The 18,633-nt window shown below is 31.6% G+C and overlaps 1 protein-coding gene across 3 annotated transcripts; it reads right to left on the bottom strand.

Moving 5' to 3' along the window:
• Positions 1-7,468: 7,468 nt before the first annotated feature.
• LOC143085629 (E3 ubiquitin-protein ligase RNF181-like) lies at positions 7,469-17,764 on the bottom strand. Of its 3 annotated transcripts, XR_012981391.1 has the most exons (10): positions 17,678-17,758; positions 15,996-16,139; positions 15,498-15,618; positions 14,905-14,976; positions 11,805-13,889; positions 11,035-11,190; positions 10,390-10,518; positions 9,767-9,878; positions 9,206-9,274; positions 7,469-8,944 (listed from the first exon to the last, which is right to left on the bottom strand). XR_012981391.1 is itself a non-coding variant. In XM_076262095.1 (5 exons), the coding sequence occupies exons 1-5, from the start codon at positions 17,681-17,683 to the stop codon at positions 13,789-13,791; spliced, it is 444 nt and encodes a 147-aa protein (XP_076118210.1). In that variant the 5' UTR covers positions 17,684-17,758; the 3' UTR covers positions 13,431-13,788. The 3 variants fall into 3 exon arrangements, 2 of the variants coding, with proteins under 2 accessions (XP_076118210.1, XP_076118211.1); XM_076262095.1 differs by lacking the exons at positions 7,469-8,944; positions 9,206-9,274; positions 9,767-9,878; positions 10,390-10,518; positions 11,035-11,190 and having other exon boundaries at positions 13,431-13,889; XM_076262096.1 differs by lacking the exons at positions 7,469-8,944; positions 9,206-9,274; positions 9,767-9,878; ... (1 more) ...; positions 11,035-11,190; positions 15,996-16,139 and having other exon boundaries at positions 13,431-13,889; positions 17,678-17,764.
• Positions 17,765-18,633: the final 869 nt, after the last annotated feature.

Here is an 18,633-nt window from a genome sequence, read left to right as displayed (position 1 = left end):
ATTACATTAAGAATTGAAAATGCCAGATATTCAAAAAATCGTATTGTACAGCTGATAAAGTTGAAGATGAGCGTCATTTTTCAATCGAATGCTCACATTATCAAAATTTGAGGGAGGAACTCTTTCAACATATTCAGTCTAGCACATGTGAGAACTTTGAAAAGTTAGATAAATATGATAAATCTTCGATGTAAACACAAGAAAACTTTACTATTATAGGGGAAACAAATGCTGATTATATTGTTAGTTCTTTTGAACTATGTAGTACATGGTTTGATACTGACTGTTATTTGATATCAATGTGCTAGTTGGTTTTTTTTCTATTTTGTTTTGCCTCCGATTGTGACTGAGGCTTACGGTGTTATAAAGATAATTATATCATATTATAACTATGATATTAGTAATGTAAAGTCTTAATGTTGACCCAATCATTATACCGTCGCTTCGCAAAAGTGGGAATATACTGTTTTACCTCTTCTGTCCGTCCATTCAACCGTCCACTCGTCAGTCAGCCAGTCCGTCAGTTCGTCCGTCCGTCCCATGGATATTTTCGTTGCATCTTTTTCATAAACGACATTACAAGGATTTCTGAAAGGTTTATTGAAGTCGGCTATATCGTGTGATACGTTTTCAGATTCATTACTCAACAAATTCCTGTTTACCGAACACTTTTCACATGACAGCCAAATTGAAAATTTTCGTCACAATATTCGCAGGAACTACAATACAATGATTTTTCAAGGTTTATATAAGTCAGCTATACGGTGTGAGGCTTTTTAAGATTCACAACTCAAGAACGAAGTATTTGTGCGGGAGCATCATCAGTAGCACGCACCATCACTGGTTGTTCTTGATTAATATGCTCTTTATATACCCTTTAATCTGGAAAGTGAAATAATATTTTCTGTTCTATTCTATATACAGATTTCGAATTGAGTGTATAGAAAGTATTGGAACTATCTCAGCCTTATGTTATATATACGGAGTTATTTCTTAAAATATTTATTTTTATTTTACCCTGATACCCTAATACTTGGCTTGATAAGTGTCGGACTTATGGGTTGTCGGAGTATTGGGCTGTCGGAGCAATGGGTTATCGGACTATTGGGTTGTCCGACTAATGGGTTGTCGGACCAATGGGCTGTCGGAATAATGGCGTGTAACCTAAAAATTAGACAGAGGAAGCCGTGTCTGTTGTTTCTAGTTCTGGGGGATATATTAATGGACTCAAATCAGAAATGTTCGGATTGTTTATGGAAAGAACATCATCAATATATCTGAAAGTGAAAATAAATAGTCTGGCTTCTTTGATCTTCTTGTTTTTGACAAGTGTCTGAAGGAACTCCGATTCATACGAAAACAAGAAAAGGTCGGCAAGGAGAGGCGTACAGTTCGTTCCCATAGGAATGCCGACAATTTGTTGAAAAAGTCTACCGTCAAATTCAACAAATATGTTGTCGATAAGAAACTCCAGCATACTGATGACTTGTTCTTCTGTGTAGCATGTTTTACCCTTTTGTTTTTCATTATTAACAAAATATGTCTTATGATATTCCAAAGTAATAAATTTATAGCGTATGCTACCATTTTTATGTGGAAAGGCATTGTGGATTATTTCTTTCAGGCGATTTTTCAATTTCAAATGGGGAATGGTGGTATACAGGGTTGAAAAATCAAAAGTTTTGATAGAACTAATTTCAGAATAAGACCGAGATTTAACATTATCATGGCCAGCATGTTGATTAGAAAGAGAGTACTTAAGTACAGTGTTCATTTGAGTAAACGGTTGGTTCACTTATAAAGACATTGTTTAATAACATAATATCTGCATGCACAGATCTGATAGTGTTACTGAATGTTGCTAGTTGGCTTATTTTGCATTTTATGTATTGGTATTTACTTTTGATCAGAATTGTTACATTTTCATTCCGACATAAATATCCTGTTAAGATTCATACAGCTGTTCTAATGTGGTACCCAAAATCTCCAAATTCCACTATTTTGCCTCAGACATTAAGTGGATAGGTTTGGACACTATCATACTGAGGAAAATTAACCTTTAGCATCAAGTTCTGGTAGTTATCGTAAGGTGTAAGCCTTGGATCTAGTGTCAGTATAATTGTTCAATATTTGATGAATATTCACTTATAACTTGTACAATAAATCATGGTTTGCACTTTGTAAATACAGCTGTTTCCCAAACAACGACTCTTTTGAGGAGATATACAATATTCATAGATAATTAATTTTGTTTACATACTGATTCCCAGTTATGATCCTTATTTTGCATCGCATAGAGACATAACTTGAGAATGTTACCAGTAATATACATAAGTATATTGTTTATATTGAAATATGTGGTTATCCTAAAGCAGAGGTGAGGATAGTTAAGAAATTGAGTGTAAGTTTAAACTCTTAGAAGTTTGGGGCACATAAACGTTGAAAATATGCCGCACAGCCCTATATTTTGACCTTTAGAAAAAAAAGTTGTGGATATGCACTTTCCATTCTAAGATGTGATTTTTTTTCAAAACTTCATAGTAAAAGTGGTACAGTTTTAGCCGTAAAGGGAGTTCCTTTGGGAAAATGCATAGTCAATATTTACAGAAATGCAACCTATAGACAGTAAACCATGGATTTTTGGTGAAAAAAGCATTGATACACACTACAATAGAATTGTTATTAAATAGCCACACAAACACCTTACTTACAATAATAAGTTGCCTAAGTTATATATTCTAGGTATTATTATTTACACTATTTAAGTCATTTACTCAGTTGATGTACTAGTAAAAGTGTAAACATGGCCGGCAGTGTTGATTAAAAAGAGAAATGTGTCCAAAATGTCGAAGTAAATGTCACTGCATCAAGACAAATATTAGCGAATTAGGGTCTATGATGTCAATATAGGTACGTTATGAAAATGTTGTTAAAGTTTACGTTTACGTTTTAGTGTAAGATGCAGAAATATATTAAGATAAAGCTTACGAAATTGTCAAGAATAATTATTTAACATGATATATAACATATATAGATACAGCAAAATTTTACATGAGTGTCAATGAAAAAAGTAAATCGATTCATTATAGGTGAAGGTACGGTCTTCAACACGGAGCCTGGACTCACACCGGACAGCAAGCTATAAAGGGCCCAAAATACTAGTATATTGAATGCAAAGACGTGTTATGGCAATTGTTATAGTTCGTTTCAGTGTGTGTTCTTTGTTTTTTGTTGCATAGTGTTTCTACTGTTTCGTTGCTTACCTTTTATAGTTGATGTGTTTCCCGTGGTTTAAGTTTGTTCTTAATTGATAATGACTTTCAAACAGCGGTAAACAACTGTTGCCTGTATTTATAAGCATGTTTATAGCTTGTTGTTCGGTGCGAGCCAAGGCTCCGTGTTGAAGGCCGTACATTGACCTATAATGGTTTACTTTTTTAAAATTGTTATTTGGATGGAGAGTTGTCTCATTGACACTCACACCACATCTTCCTATATCTATGACGTTAGGAGAAAAGCATATCACACTTTATAACTTTATTTTTTTTTACACAAATGATATGTTTACAACATTATCTGATCAAGTTATTAGTTATGCATAATAAGTAGAAGTTGGTTACAAAACAAAAGAAATTAATAATGAAATGTTAAATATAAAGAATGAAAAGTAATGGGCATACAAAATAAGAGAAAATGGTAGCATGGATTTCAGATTGCAGAAATGAAGACACTCTTGCGCGTACCATTTACCCCTCAGATATAATTATTGGTTGCTGCCTGCTTAACGTCTATAGTGGCAGTTATTTCATGAATATTAAGGGGGCTCGCTGGTATAAATCATTTTTTTTCTAATTTAAGTTTTCGCTTTATTTTTCTACAAATGAACTTTATCTTATAATTAATAGAAAATAAAATAAATAAATTGGGTCACCGTTCATTTAAGCTCACAATTTGCCTTCGAAAGAAGTATACATTTTTGTAAAGGTACTTATTTTCTGTTGAACTAATAGGAGAAATAAAGGTAATATCGAAATAAAAAAAGAACTAAATTACAGAAATCACCCCTTTACAATAGATTAGTTTAAGTACAGCTCATTTGAAAATGATAATAAAAATATTGGTCACCGATGTACTTTTATACCACTGTCCCAGGTTAGGGGAGGGTTGGGATCCTGCTAACATGTTTAACCCCGCCACATTATTTATGTATGTGCCTGTCCCAAGTCAGGAGTCTGTAATTCAGTGGTTGTCGTTTGTTTATGTGTTACATTTTTTTGTTCGTTCATTTTTTTTTTTACATAAATAAGGCCGTTAGTTTTCTCGTTTGAATTGTTTTACATTGTCTTATCGGGGCCTTTTTTAAGGGACGATTACATATTTTCTGAAAGTTATGTCGACTTTTAGGCAAGACAGTAAAATTGAACTGTTAATAGAAATGAAATTATGTCAGATGGTATTTTTGTCTCCTAAAGGCCACATATGAAGGCAACAAAAGACCATAATATATTTAAAGTAAATAGACTATTGGCATATAGAGAACGGACAGTAAGTTGTGAGTTTGAATGTTCCTCTGATATATTTTGACCCTCTTTTACAAGTTCATTTTTTAACGGATTTAATGTTTAAAAGATGTGAGCAGATAATACGCATATAATTTGTAAAATACCTGACACTGAAAGAATATTTCCGTGCGAAAATGGCAACAGATTTCAGTATATAAGTCGTCTTAGCAGGGTATGAAAGCTACTTACATGATATAAATTGACCGTTAACGACCCTATCAAATAATTGTTATATACAAGAAAGGTGATTTTGTCGAAAAAATATAGAATAAAAAAAAATAATAGAATTAACTGTTCCAACTGACTTGATTTTGTTTCCATTATTGTAACGCATATAAGTACTATTATAGTATTGTATCCTATAAAGTATATATATGGACTTATTTTGATAAAGAACTAAACGTAACGATTTTTAATCAATGAGACAGACTTTGTCAGGAGACTGAAATATATCACTCAAAATGCGCGTTGTGGCACCGTTAAGGTCCACAATTCCTCTAAAGTCCACAACAAATTTCCACTAAAGTCCAGAACGCTGCTAAAGTCCACAAACCTTCCGCTAAAGTCCACAAAATGACCTCCGCTTAAGTCCAAAAGAAAACGCCGTTAAAGTCCACAAAAGCAAGTTCCGCTAAAGTCCACAAAAAAGCACCGTTAAAGTCCACACCATTCTTTTTATTGTTGAAAAAGTAGTATTCGTTATTTTTATCCCGTTAGTAAAATACAAAGCATGGGCCTTTCTTCTCGGTAGTATTTTTTTTATCAGTTTGATACATGAAAAAAGTACAGTATCTGTATATGATTTTGTTCCATTAATTTTGATTTTTGTATTATGATGATTAAGGCCAATTTGGACATCATTTCTAAAAAGTTTGTAAATTCGTTAGTTATTATTACTGCATTTTACAAGTACTTTTTTTCTCTTATTCTTTGCATATAATCACTTTTTTGACATAATTAATGTGTTATATTTCCTATTTTGCAAATTGGAAATTTCAAAACATATGTACAAAGCAAAGGTGCCTTCAATCTATATCATTTGAACGGCATTCATTCAGGCAACAATCTTATTTATATCTTTAAACAAAAAAATACTTAGTTTTGTTAATTCCCAAAGGTCTCCTGTCGCAAAACTTTTAACCAACGTTTAACGTTATTAATTTCGGTGTTCGTTATAGAAAACAACGAAAAATAATGTGTTATGATTTTCAGAACGAAAAAATTAAGCCAGTATGATAAATTCTAAATAAAAAAGAAAATATTCTATGCTTTAAATTATATTTTATCGATTAGTATATCTGATATCGATGCGTTGAATGGGTTTCTACCAAAATGTCACAATAAAACCTGATTTGGTCGATATAGGAAGATGTGGTATGAGTGCCAATGAGACAACTCTCAATCCAAGTTAACGTTTATAAAGTAAACCATTATAGGTCAAGGTACGGCCTTCAACACGGAACCTTGGCTCATATCGAACAGCAAGCTATAAAGATCCCCATAAATTACAAGAAGGGGGGAATACCTTTTTGTGTTAACTTGCTATGGGCCTTTTTAAGGTGTTGTTAACTATTATCTGAGATCAATTTAAGCTAACTATTATCAGCACTTTTGCATATTTTGTTAACTGTTTTTGCCAAAATCGAGGTGTTGTTAACATGTTAACAGACCACCTAGTGCCCCCTCCCCCTTCTAACAAGTGTAAAACCATTCAAACGGGAAAACCAATGCCCATAAATGGGGATTAAAAAAATATACATGTACATACACTTGTTGTTTAAATTGGTAAAGTGTTTTAATCACATGTAAAATTACCCACAAGAACAATATGTATAAACTCACAAAACGCTCAATCTGTTCTACAGTTACCAATAAAATTGTATTGAAAACAACAGAAACATTCTTTGATATCCCTTACAGAACTGAAATGTTTGCAGCAGATCTGCTGCAAACTTCATGCAAGTCTGCTGCAAACAAAAAGCTTGCAGGAACCCTTTGAATAATGATTGCAGAGGCTTTTTGCTGCAAGCTTGCGGCAAGTTTGCAGAAACAAATATGTTTGCAGTAAGATTGCAGGAAAAACTAGAATATAAGGGATGTTCGAAGCTAGATTGCAGAAATCTTTGACAATTTTATATGTTTGCAAGAGCATTGCAAGAAACTAAATAAAACGACTGAGCATGTCTATTGGTAATTTCCTGCAAGAAAGATTTGCAATTTGAAAATGTTGGTGATGTTTGTGTCATGATATATATTAGTGTTCAGGGAGGCATAATAATTTGAAAAATTACAAGATAAGTTTTCAAAGACATTATTTGTAAGTACAAATTCATCATAGAATGTAAACTTGCGAACTTCATTCCCTCCACAGATATCTGCATGGAAGGTTAAAAATACATTTTCAAATATGTAACCATGCAATATACAGTACATCTCAAATGCTCCGAGATATAACTTACTAACTGTTTTTTTTTCAACAAATACTTTTGACCATTATACTTTACTGGCTTGACGGTTTTTGAAGGACAACGTTCCTAAATGTTCTAAAAAAACGCATCTTCCAAAATATAAATGTATGTACTTCCATAAATTCAATTTCAATTTGAGCATTTGAACTCAACTTCATACTTAAAAATGTAGCGTCACTTTTTTATTTGGTTAAAGTTTTTATTTCATTTTCTGACTCTTGATAAATTTGACAAATGCACATGTATGGTCGACCTCGTACTAAACCGTACTAGTATACTCATACAGTACGAGCATACGTTTGAAGGTATACTTATATGGTCCACACCGTATGCGTACGGTTCAAATACTCATATTGTCTGGAAAATATATACATGTAGCATAGTTCAAATATTTTTTTTTATACTTGTACTCATCATGGATAATACACAATACAGAACCACATCCGCGTATAATTTATTCAATTCATCTTTCATTCTGAAACAAATTCATTTTCCTTTTTGAAAACAAAACAAACATGCAAACCAATGAGTGATGGAAATCTACTGAGCACCACAAAATGCATGAATGTGTGGTATTCTTTATCATTATTTTGATTTCAAACAAGAACATGATGGTTCAAAGTCTATTTTTGAGATTTACGGACCGTTTTGGCTGCTGTGGAGCCTAACAGACACTGAATGGAAATCTTACTTATGTTTTATAGATATTTGCAAAGGAAACTTAAATGTCAAATATAGGCTCCAAATTATTTTTGGTGATAAAACAAATACTATATATATAATCTTTTCATTCATCAAAAATATAATTTTTGCTGACAAGATATACTTTCTAAGAACAAATTTAAAAGTCCATGCTTTTAATTAGATCTATAATATCGGGTGTAAACAGAAAATTGATCTTTTGATAATAAAAAAAAATTGTTTGGACTTTAACTGTGCTTTTTTGTGGACTTTAGCGGAACTTGTTTTTCTGGACTTTAACGGTGTTTTCTTGTGGACTTTAGCGGAGGTCATTTTGTGGACTTTAGCGGAAATTTTGTGGACTTTAACGGCGTTGTGGACTTCAGCGGAAAATTGTTGTGGACTTTAGCGGTGTTGTGGACTTTAGAGGAATTGTGGACTTTAACGGTGCCACAGCGCGTCTCTGTTATTGTATAATCCCTATTTATTGCACTGTTTTTTACAACTGGGGAATTTTTGACGATTACAAAATATAGTGTTTCTTTTATTAGATCATTTCGCGTTTGAAATTTATATCAGTGTGTCTACTTACTTTTGAGATATGTCCAAAAATTTAAAAGGTTAATTTTACTGTTTATGTTACCGGTTTTTAAATAAGTACTTAAAACATAAAACTTCGACGATTTATACTTTACATTGATGACAGAAGGTTTTTTTTTATCTGATGTCTTCAAATGTATAAGATATAGTCATAACATATTTGAGTGTATATTTATCTTTAGTCCTGGTATCTATGATGAGTTTATTAGTAAGTTTTCTTTGATTGTTTTGCTTATGTTATCTCGTCCACACAGCTGAATCGTGGTGAAATATATGCTAATAACATAAAATATGTCTACGGTAATATTTAAAATATGTTCTCTAATGTCTTCTTGCTGTACTTGTATCATGTGTCCTTTATTGGTTTTTTTTGGTTGAACATCGTTTATTTTCATATGGACAAATATGTGACCACATTTAGATGACTAAGTTTGTGTGGTATTCAGCATTTTCGTCCAGCTGTGTCTTCGCCCTTCATATTTCAAATTTGAAAGGTATTGTGGTATCTCTGTTTCGTGTTCATTCTGTAGTTCTATACTACATTTTCCTTGCATGATGTATAAAGCGGTGTCCTACACACCGGACATTCTTGTTTGTTTTTTAAAGATTTCCTTATGCACGGTCCATGGAAAGCTAAAAAAAAAAGAAAAACATACCTACTAATACAAATATTTACCATCTATGTTAAAATGGGCTTTTAAGTAATCTTCCATTAATAAAGTTGTTTGGGTTAATACAAATGTGTGAGATCTTTGTATTATTTATATTTCGATCTTTAGAAGACGGATATAGTAGTCTGAACAAATAAGCATTAGGTGTCCTTAGAGAAAAAGCAAAAATATTTGACAATGTACACACAGTTAAATGATTCAAAAACGATTTTGAAATACTTACTGTGAGCACACCTTAGTGCGCTAATGTCTGCCTCTACCTTAGGCTCCAAACAGATAACGCAAGTAGATTCTATAAACATAAAAAATCATAAACATTTAAAATACTTATACTTTTCATAGTCGAAATAACTGTTTAGACTTTATTTAATATATTTTCTGGTCTGTCCAGTCGTCTTTGCGTCCGTCAGTTCGTCTCATGTCCATGTAAAATTGATAACTACTGTACAAGTTGACCATATTCAACTCTAAGCTTATTAGACATGTTCATTGTGAGTCGTTTTAAATGTATTGACATATCACGATGTGACCCCGATTTTACTGATCGTTGATGTTAAAATGTTCGAGCTGAGCATGATTTCCTATAGTAATGACATATATTCTAGTTTTATGGTTTTTCAAACCTTTTTTTACCATGGCCTTCAAATCATTTCTTCAACAATGACCAAACACTCTTCTGATGTACTAAATGTATAAGCATGGTATCGTTTATAATTTTTTATATATAAAATTTTAAAGTATTAAAGTTGCCTTATTTTCAGAGACATGATATTTATAAACGTACCCGTTCGAGTCAGTTCTATTGTAGTAGGCTTTGCATATATTGGGGCTAACTTTTGCGTCTCAGTCGAATGATGTTGTAACAATAGCCTGTTGAAGCCCGAATAACGAATTTGCTAAAACGAAAGTTTTTATTATTACATGTAAATCCACTACTGTTTTTCAATGAACAAATAGTTTAGATACTTCGAATTCATAGCTACAAAAAACTTAAAAGTACGTATCTGGTGTTCAGCTCCTGTATACTGAAGGAAACAAAATACAAGAAAAAATGTTTGATGCGTTAACAGAATAAAAGAAAACGCACAAATAAATAAGAGGATTTTTCTAATGTTAAAATTTCCAACCATAATATGCTTATTTTTAACTGCTTTCCTAATACATCATCCATTCTTTTTGTAGTTGAAAAAAAACAGTAATATACGAAGTTAACTATAATATAAAAGGCGTGAATTAATAAACTGTAACGTTTTTCATAAAATGTACTGTATGCAAATTCATCTTATTTTTTTTGGCCTAAAATGCCATTGGTAACATGAAAACAAATATGTATTTTTTTTCTAAACGTCTTCCTCTGGTTTTAAAAAGGTTTAGATTGATGTATGATAAGTGGAAAGGCAAGCTTACTTTTCCGTTGTTCGTATCCGTTCGAGTCAGTTTTATTGTAGTAGGCTTTGCATATAGTGGGGCTAACTTTTGCGTTTCAGTCGAATGATGTTGTAACAATAGCCTGTTGAAGCCCGAATAACGAATTTGCTAAAACGAAAGTATTTTTATTACTACATATAAATCCACTACTGTTTTTCAATGAACAAATAGTTTAGATACTTCGAATTCATAGCTACAAAAAACTTAAAAGTACGTATCTGGTGTTCAGCTCCTGTATACTGAAGGAAACAAAATAAAAGAAAAAATGTTTGATGCGTTAACGAATAAAAGAAAACGCACAAATAAATAAGAGGATTTTTCTAATGTTAAAATTTCCAACCATAATGATAATATGCTTATTTTTAACTGCTTTCCTAATACATCATCCATACTTTTTGTAGTTAAAAAAAACCCAGTAATATACGAAGTTAACTATAATATAAAAGGCGTGAATTAATAAACTGTAACGTTTTTCATAAAATGTACTGTATGCAAATTCATCTTAATTTTTTTGGCCTAAAATGCCATTGATAACATGAAAACAAATATGTATTTTTCTAAACGTCTTACTGTGGTTTTAAAAAGGTTAAGATTGATGTATGATAAGTGGATAGGCAAGCTTACTTTTCTGTTGTTCGTTCTTTTAGATCTACATCTAGCGTTCAAGTAAGAGCAACACGTACATAAGCTGGCACACAACGTCAAACAACATACACATGCAGCGATGAATAATACTATACCGATTCCAATTACCACAATACATATAATTATGTGTCCAGGCTGAAACATTCAATCAATAAAAAACCCCTTGAAAATTAAAAAAACTAATCAAAGCAGTATGACAAACAACAAATTACTTGTGTAATCGCGCATGACTGGTTAATTATAACGGAGATATGAGGCATTCGGCGATGAATAGTAGATATTGGAAGATGTGGTATGAGTGCCAATGAGACAACTCTCCATCCAAATAACAATTTATAAAAGTAAACCTGTAATTGTTTGGATTATTTCCTATTCTCTATTCACCATGTTCATAGTTTGGTTCAGTCATGATTTTTAATTGAACATTTCTGATTTTTTTGTTCTTCATCTTTGGTTTTTAAAATATTCTTCTTCTAGCGAAGGTAAACCGATCACTTCGGACTCGTGATATTTTATTTTTAAAGTGTTGTTTTCATTTTTTAATTCTAATTAAGTTGCCTTTTCGATGAAAAAAAAAACCCAATTGATAAATTTATAACAAACCTATGCATTTAAAATAAATAAGTACAACCTGTACAAACTACGCTCTTTAACATCATGTTATCATTAAATCTCTACAAATAAAAAAATATTTAAATGGTTGAATATATCAAAAAAGAAACTATGATTGATTTTTTTCTATTACTTACATCCATGGCTTTTTGTTAAATTATAACGAAATAACACCTGACACCCTTGCTTATTTCCTTCTTCTGGTTATTTTGGGAATTAGGCAACACTTTTTGTGTTAATTAAGGACTTTCCAATTTTAAAAATATCAAGGAGTAATTTTGTTCGTGTTACCTAAGTTTAAATCCCAGGAATATTACTTTCTGTTCTAATAATATATATTCCGTAAGACAGAAAATATTAAATGTCAATGCATTTTGTTGAATAAGTATAAGGTACGTTGAATTGTATAAACTAGTAGATTTAATCTTGTATTGAAAAAGGGTATTTACGTAATACGTATGAACGTTTAACTCATCTGGTCAGTTACAAATTCGGAACTGTCTTCAATAAATGAACTAACCGCTTAAATTTTATACATGCTACATTATATACCTCATTGAACATGTATGCATAAGTTCACAAAAAAACTTTTTACACTAGTGAAGTTCCTGAAAGGACCCGCTTTAAAAAACGTTATACATGTTTGTCAATCAACCAATCATTCATTTAGAAGTGTGATTTGTATAGAAATAGCAATTTCCTACATTTCAGCTTTTAAGAATCGACCAAGACTGCTAATATTGTAACTGCATATCCATATATCCTAATTGCATTGAATATAAGGACGTAATGCATGTCCGCATACAGGACTACATCTGACAATAAAAGTTAAAAGACAAAATTTAGCGTTCTCTGGACTGATATCTTGTAAGCAAAAAAGTGTAGGAACAATTCTGATTCTACATATAGTTTTAATATATCAAAACCGGGTTGAATAATTTTCCTTAATTTGGTATCTCACAACAGGGCTTTTTCATAAGTTTTGAAGCTAACTCTTATTTTCAGAATCTTTCCATACGACATAAATGTACGATGTGAAAGAGAGCGAAATCGATTTTTCAATAAATTGTTGAGTACTAATATGTTCATCAATTAAGGTTTGTAAACATGTTTATGATCCTACAGCTGTGTGTGGCACTTTTATCACTTTTGCTTGTCTAAATGCATCGCCGTCTGAATATTATTCTTATCATGCTGTTTTGAGAGCATCCTTCAATTTTGACGTAAGTGTATCCGAATATCGTCTTAGGTTATCTACGTTTGTTTCGTTGCAGTTTGATTTAAATTGAGAGTTGGTTTTTCATGTTTATTTTTTATTAGTTCTATATAGTATCAATTGAACCACCGCCGTAGCCGTCACCTTCAAGATAGTGTTTTTTTTCTGTTCTTGGCATCATGTTACAGTATATAGATGCAATATCGTATTCCAACCATTATTTTCTTGACACAAAATTATTACCTGAGATCTCAGGCAACCCTGAAGAAAATAGATAACGCGGTTGAACAAATTATTTGTTTATTAATTTGAAGGTTTTTGTTTATACATGTAAGATTTGCAAATGGTTTTCTCTTTCAAACGAAGTGTTCACAAAACTGGTACCAATGTATCTGCAACAGATGCGCATATCGACAATAAATATCTCTTCAGTAATGTTCTTATCTGTTTTGGGTTGAATGAAGAGGCACTAAAAGTATTAATGAAGCAAGCCTAGCATTAAATATTGAAATAATATAAGAATAAGTAAAAGTAATTAATTGAAGAGTAGATATACTTTAGTTTTATTTGACATAATAGAAAATTAACGAAAGAAGTTATCTTTCCTTTCACGCAAGTTGAATCTATAATATCGTCAAATTTATGTATGTTTATTATACGTTTCGTTTGAGTAATCCTGAGTGTTTACTTGCATGATCAAGATTTTTTACTCGTGAATGCGTGTAAAAAGTCTTTTTTACATATCAAGTACTTTCCACTTTTCTTTTTGATGGCGTTTTCTCAAATGTTTAATCCATTTTTCAAGATAATGTTGTTGGTAACGTATTTGGTGGTCAACAATAACACCAACATTTTCCTTCGACTTTTATTCTGCAGTTTTGAAAGTTTTTTCTCTCTCGATTATTTCACACACTATATTCCATGCATGAAGAATAAAGCTGTGTCCTACACAATGGACACTCCTGTTTGTTGTCTAAAGATTTATTGATGCACGATCTATGGAAAGCTGAAAAATGAAATACACACTTACTAATATATATATTAAATACAAATGGGATCAATCTGTCAGTTCAAGAATAATCGTCATTCCACCTACTTAGTATATGACAGATACATGGTCCAGGTCTCTAGAAATGTTTCGAGAGGTTAAAACTGATCCCAAAATGTTGCAATTTTTCCTTTTTGTTTTAGCACAGATGTAACATTGTTTTGTTGGGGCTATATTTAAGATCTTCGTTTTTTTATATCGATCGATAAAATTACTGAAAAGTATATGAATGTTTAATGCTCAAGATGACGACAATATACTGAACAATTACTGTTATTTATCCGGAGGAATACAGAATTAAAGTACAATTTTCATACCAAAGGAAATATTCAAACGGATGAATTTCATTGTAATTAATGAATACCGATAGATCATCGTGTCTTGTGAGGTTATCGTTGTCGCATATTCCGTATCTGTATTTATCCTGGAATTATGTGTCTTATCATACATATACAGCCCAACAGATATCGCTATATCTGTATACTATACAGATATCGCTTTAAAGCTCCGCCAACTGCCGGACTACGTTTGTGTATTGCTGTCGACTAGTGTTGTATGAACCTGCGTGCCCTCATAATGTATTGCAGTCGCATTCCAGTGACACATTTGAAATTAGTTGTTATGTTAGAATAGACATTTTTTTACTTGAAGTGATGTATTTTAGTTGACCATTCAGGATTCTCTTTTGCAAAACCCAAAACCATTTTCAGCTGAAAGTTTGATTTGAATATTACTACGCGGGCCTCAAGGGATTTCAAATCGAAAATAAAGGCAAAAATGTTAGTTTTTCTGTCTTTCAAAGCACAAACAATATACAGAATAAATTTCAAAACTCGGCTCGAAACAGGAGTTATAGCTCTCTAAAGCTGACATTACACCTGATTCTTAGCCTTGTACAAAAACAGTTGATATTTCAAAATTCTAAACAGTTATTTTCTCTGTATTTTTCATAGCGCTATTCTTTTGTACTTACTGTGGGCACACCTAAGTGCGACAATGTCTGCCTCTTCTTCTTTAGGATCCAAGCAGATAACGCATTTAGAATCTATTCAACAAACACTTCGTCGTTTAAATACTTAAATTTTCATTTTCATAACAACTGTTAAATTGATTCTGAAATAACTACATCTTCTGATTTTTAATTCATATAACAATTTAAAGTTTTTTTTTTCACAGTTTATAAATAGTGTTGAACTATGAATTAAGACGATATCAGTTTTTACTAAAGAAGAGACACGTATCCATTTTGAATTTAACAGTTAAGCCAATTTACATTGTTAACTGTAATGACAGGATAAGCTGAACTAGGACATATAAATATGAGGAAGGATATGAATGCTTGTGGACATCTTTATTTATGTTTTTTAAAATTCCGTTATTATTTTGGCCTTTCGCCTTTTTCTCATTTGAACGTCACTGATAAGCCTTTACTATCTAGACGAATTGAATATCTAATAGTAAATGAATAAGCCTGCTGTATTTCATAACTTATATGATATATAAGCTGAGTGCTGATTTGCAATTGTAATAATTCCTATTTTCAAGACAATTTCATAGTAAACTTACCAGTTCGAGTCAGTTTTATTGTAATAGGTATACATTGAACACATAACAATGGTACTGCCGTTTGTGTCTCAGTTGTATAATGTCGAAGTCGTCGCCTGTTGATGACCGGTTGAGGAATTGGCTACAATGGAAAGATCCTTTTATCAAATTTTTAGTTTAAGAGAGCATTAGTTTTTCCGTTTGGATTGTTTTTTCATTTGTCATTTCGGGGCCTTTTATAGCTGACTATGTGGTATTGGCCTCATTGTTAAAGGCCGTACAGTGACCTATAGTTGTTAATTTCTGTGTCATTTGGTCTCATGTGGAGAGTTGTCTCATTGGCAAACAGACCATATCTTCTTTTTTATATTTAAATTTTGATACTTCTTAATTCATTTAGTGTTTAGCTCCTATATACTTAGAAAACAGTATACAATACAAGTAAAACAAATTCAAAATCGAAATTAATTATTATTCGTGTCATGTCAGAATTGTGATAACAATACAAGTTAGGCTTACTTCTCTGTCTTCTGTGTTTCTGTATGCACCGTTCAATGAGTTATAATAACAGGATCTACATATCTTCCAACAACGGACACACACTACACCGAGTATGACTATACCAATAAGGATAAGCATACTAAGAACCAATAGATGCATTGCCTGAAATAATAAAATCTCAAAAATTTGAAAAAAATGAGGATATACCTAGACTTTGAAAAGAAATCGAGGTGGCAAAACAAACAACACATTGCTGATGAATTGTGCAAACTCTAATAGTAGTATTAATTAATTTATAAGTGGTAACAGGCAGCATATAATCTATATATGTTTTAATTATGTTCTGACCTCCATATTTTGACTGAGTCAGGAATCATAAGGGGTGAGAAAATTCACAGAATGCTCATAACTCTTACGGCCTTTTCAGAACTTGCTGACGCCAAGAACTGAACAAAGTCATTACCAGACAATCAGAATAGTCTCGGCATATGATTGTGCATGCATAGTGTGGAATGCTTACCCTGTAGACGAATTCATTCTCGATTTATTGTATAATGCCACCGTTGAATTCCCATATCAGTCTGTGTTAAATTTGCACTTTTCAAAAAATAGTGCAGAACTTATCTTTGGTTTCAAATGAAGAAATTTAGGATTATTTTCCCTACAACTGTCAAATTTAAGGGATTTTTTTCCACCCTTTTTTGTAAACACCCTGATGTGACGTATTATGATTTGCATGATTTGGTTGTATTACACCCAAAGCTGACTTTTTGATAAATAAACTGAAAGTGATTTTTTCCCTTTGTAATACTGCTTATAAAACATGTGACGGTATGATACGGAACTTTATTTCATGATGGCATGATACGGAAAAAGTTATTTTTGTAAAATTTATAATGTCATGAAAGTCAGAGATAACTGTTGATTTTCATATATATATATATATATATATATATATATATATATATATATATATATATATATATATATATATATATATATATATATATATATATATATATATATATATATATATATATATAATGACATAATGACACATGAAAATATCAATTTTTCAATCAGTTTAATAAGTCAGAATAACGGCTGGTAGTCTTTTTGTAAATTTATGTTTATTATTTTTTCTTCTGGTACCTATTTTAACACCGGCCTCATGTTACTTTGAACTGAGTGTTATTTTGCGTTTTGCTGTGCGTTTGTTGATCATACGCTGGCTAGCGGCAAAAAGAGAGGTTTGAGATCTCGAAAAACATGTCTGACCCTGCAGATTGTTTTGCGCGTGTCCTTTGTCGACTACCTCAGAATTTTGTTAGTCTTGGGTTTTTTGTTTTTAATTTCGGTTCATTTGTAAGTTTCTGAGTTAAGTGTGGAGTTCATTTTGTCAATGGTTATCAAAGGTTCCAGGATTATAATATAGTACGGCAGACGCGCGTTTCGTCTACATAAGACGCATCATAGGTGTATACAGCATATTAACATAACATAGGAAACTAAAGACTGGAAAAAGAAGCATAGCAAAACCTAAATAGAATATTTATTGTGCTATCTACTTTTAATAACGTAAAAGTAATAAGTACAACGCAAAAAGAACTACAATCATAACAACGTACATTTTTGGAAGATGAAACTAAAAGGTAAATATTGTTAAATATCGAAATAGAATATAGCTTGCTGTTACTTACATCCATCTTCACTGCGTATTGGCATCTGACTCCCTAGCCAATTCCTTTTTTATATAATGTATTGTGAATTCTTTAGAAATAAATGTGTTTATTTTGGAGTTCCAAATTTTAAAAATATAAAAACGTATTTTTATTACGTGTTTTTCTAAATATAATTTGTATGTATAAGGTATCAAATATCATACGTCTTTTTAAATACACATTTTCAAATATATTTATATATATATTTCTTAAGACAAAATCAATAAAAATCATGAACATAAAGGTATGTTGAATTGTATGAAAGACCTTATGTGTAATAAACAATGGCGTATACGTTCAATAGGGCATTTAATAATTGTAGTGTCATTGTGAATACGTTGATTGGCCGATCAAGTATACAAGCAGCAGAATTAAAAGACTGTTTAAGCCTGAATTTAAATATTTGCATAAATTCAGTAGAAAATAATTTACCACTTCAGAATAAACAAGTCGTTTACACATCTCTTTCAGTCTATCAAGTATTTTGTTTTAAATATTTAATTTGTATAGCATTGCCAATATTCTGGTAATAGTTTGTAGGAATCGCCCAATTGTTTTTCATTGTAACTTTATTCTAGTATTTGTTACTCATTGCATAAATATATATAAGGAAGAAATACAGGTCCACACACGATACGATACATATCGTCTTAAATTCAGAGAAGCAATAATAAAACGATACTCCTGTTCCTCCTGCACTCCGGCTAAATTTCACTACCATTGCGTGGTATTATAACTTAACTGAAAACACTGTTTTTGACTGTAGAAAAAACTTTCTTTGATTTATTAGAGTATTTCCTATACTGACAATACATGAATTTAAATACTGATTAAAACGGGGTTCATTTTTGAGTAAATTGAGACTTTTGTTAAAGCACTATACCGACACATCACAGAAAATTAACATAACTAGAATTCCAGTTATCTTTCAATTA

This window comes from Mytilus galloprovincialis, chromosome 8 (assembly GCF_965363235.1).
Source record: "Mytilus galloprovincialis chromosome 8, xbMytGall1.hap1.1, whole genome shotgun sequence".
Lineage (NCBI taxonomy): Eukaryota > Metazoa > Mollusca > Bivalvia > Mytilida > Mytilidae > Mytilus > Mytilus galloprovincialis.
Note: the sequence above shows the minus strand (reverse complement) of the source record. Positions and strands in the feature narration are given on the sequence as shown.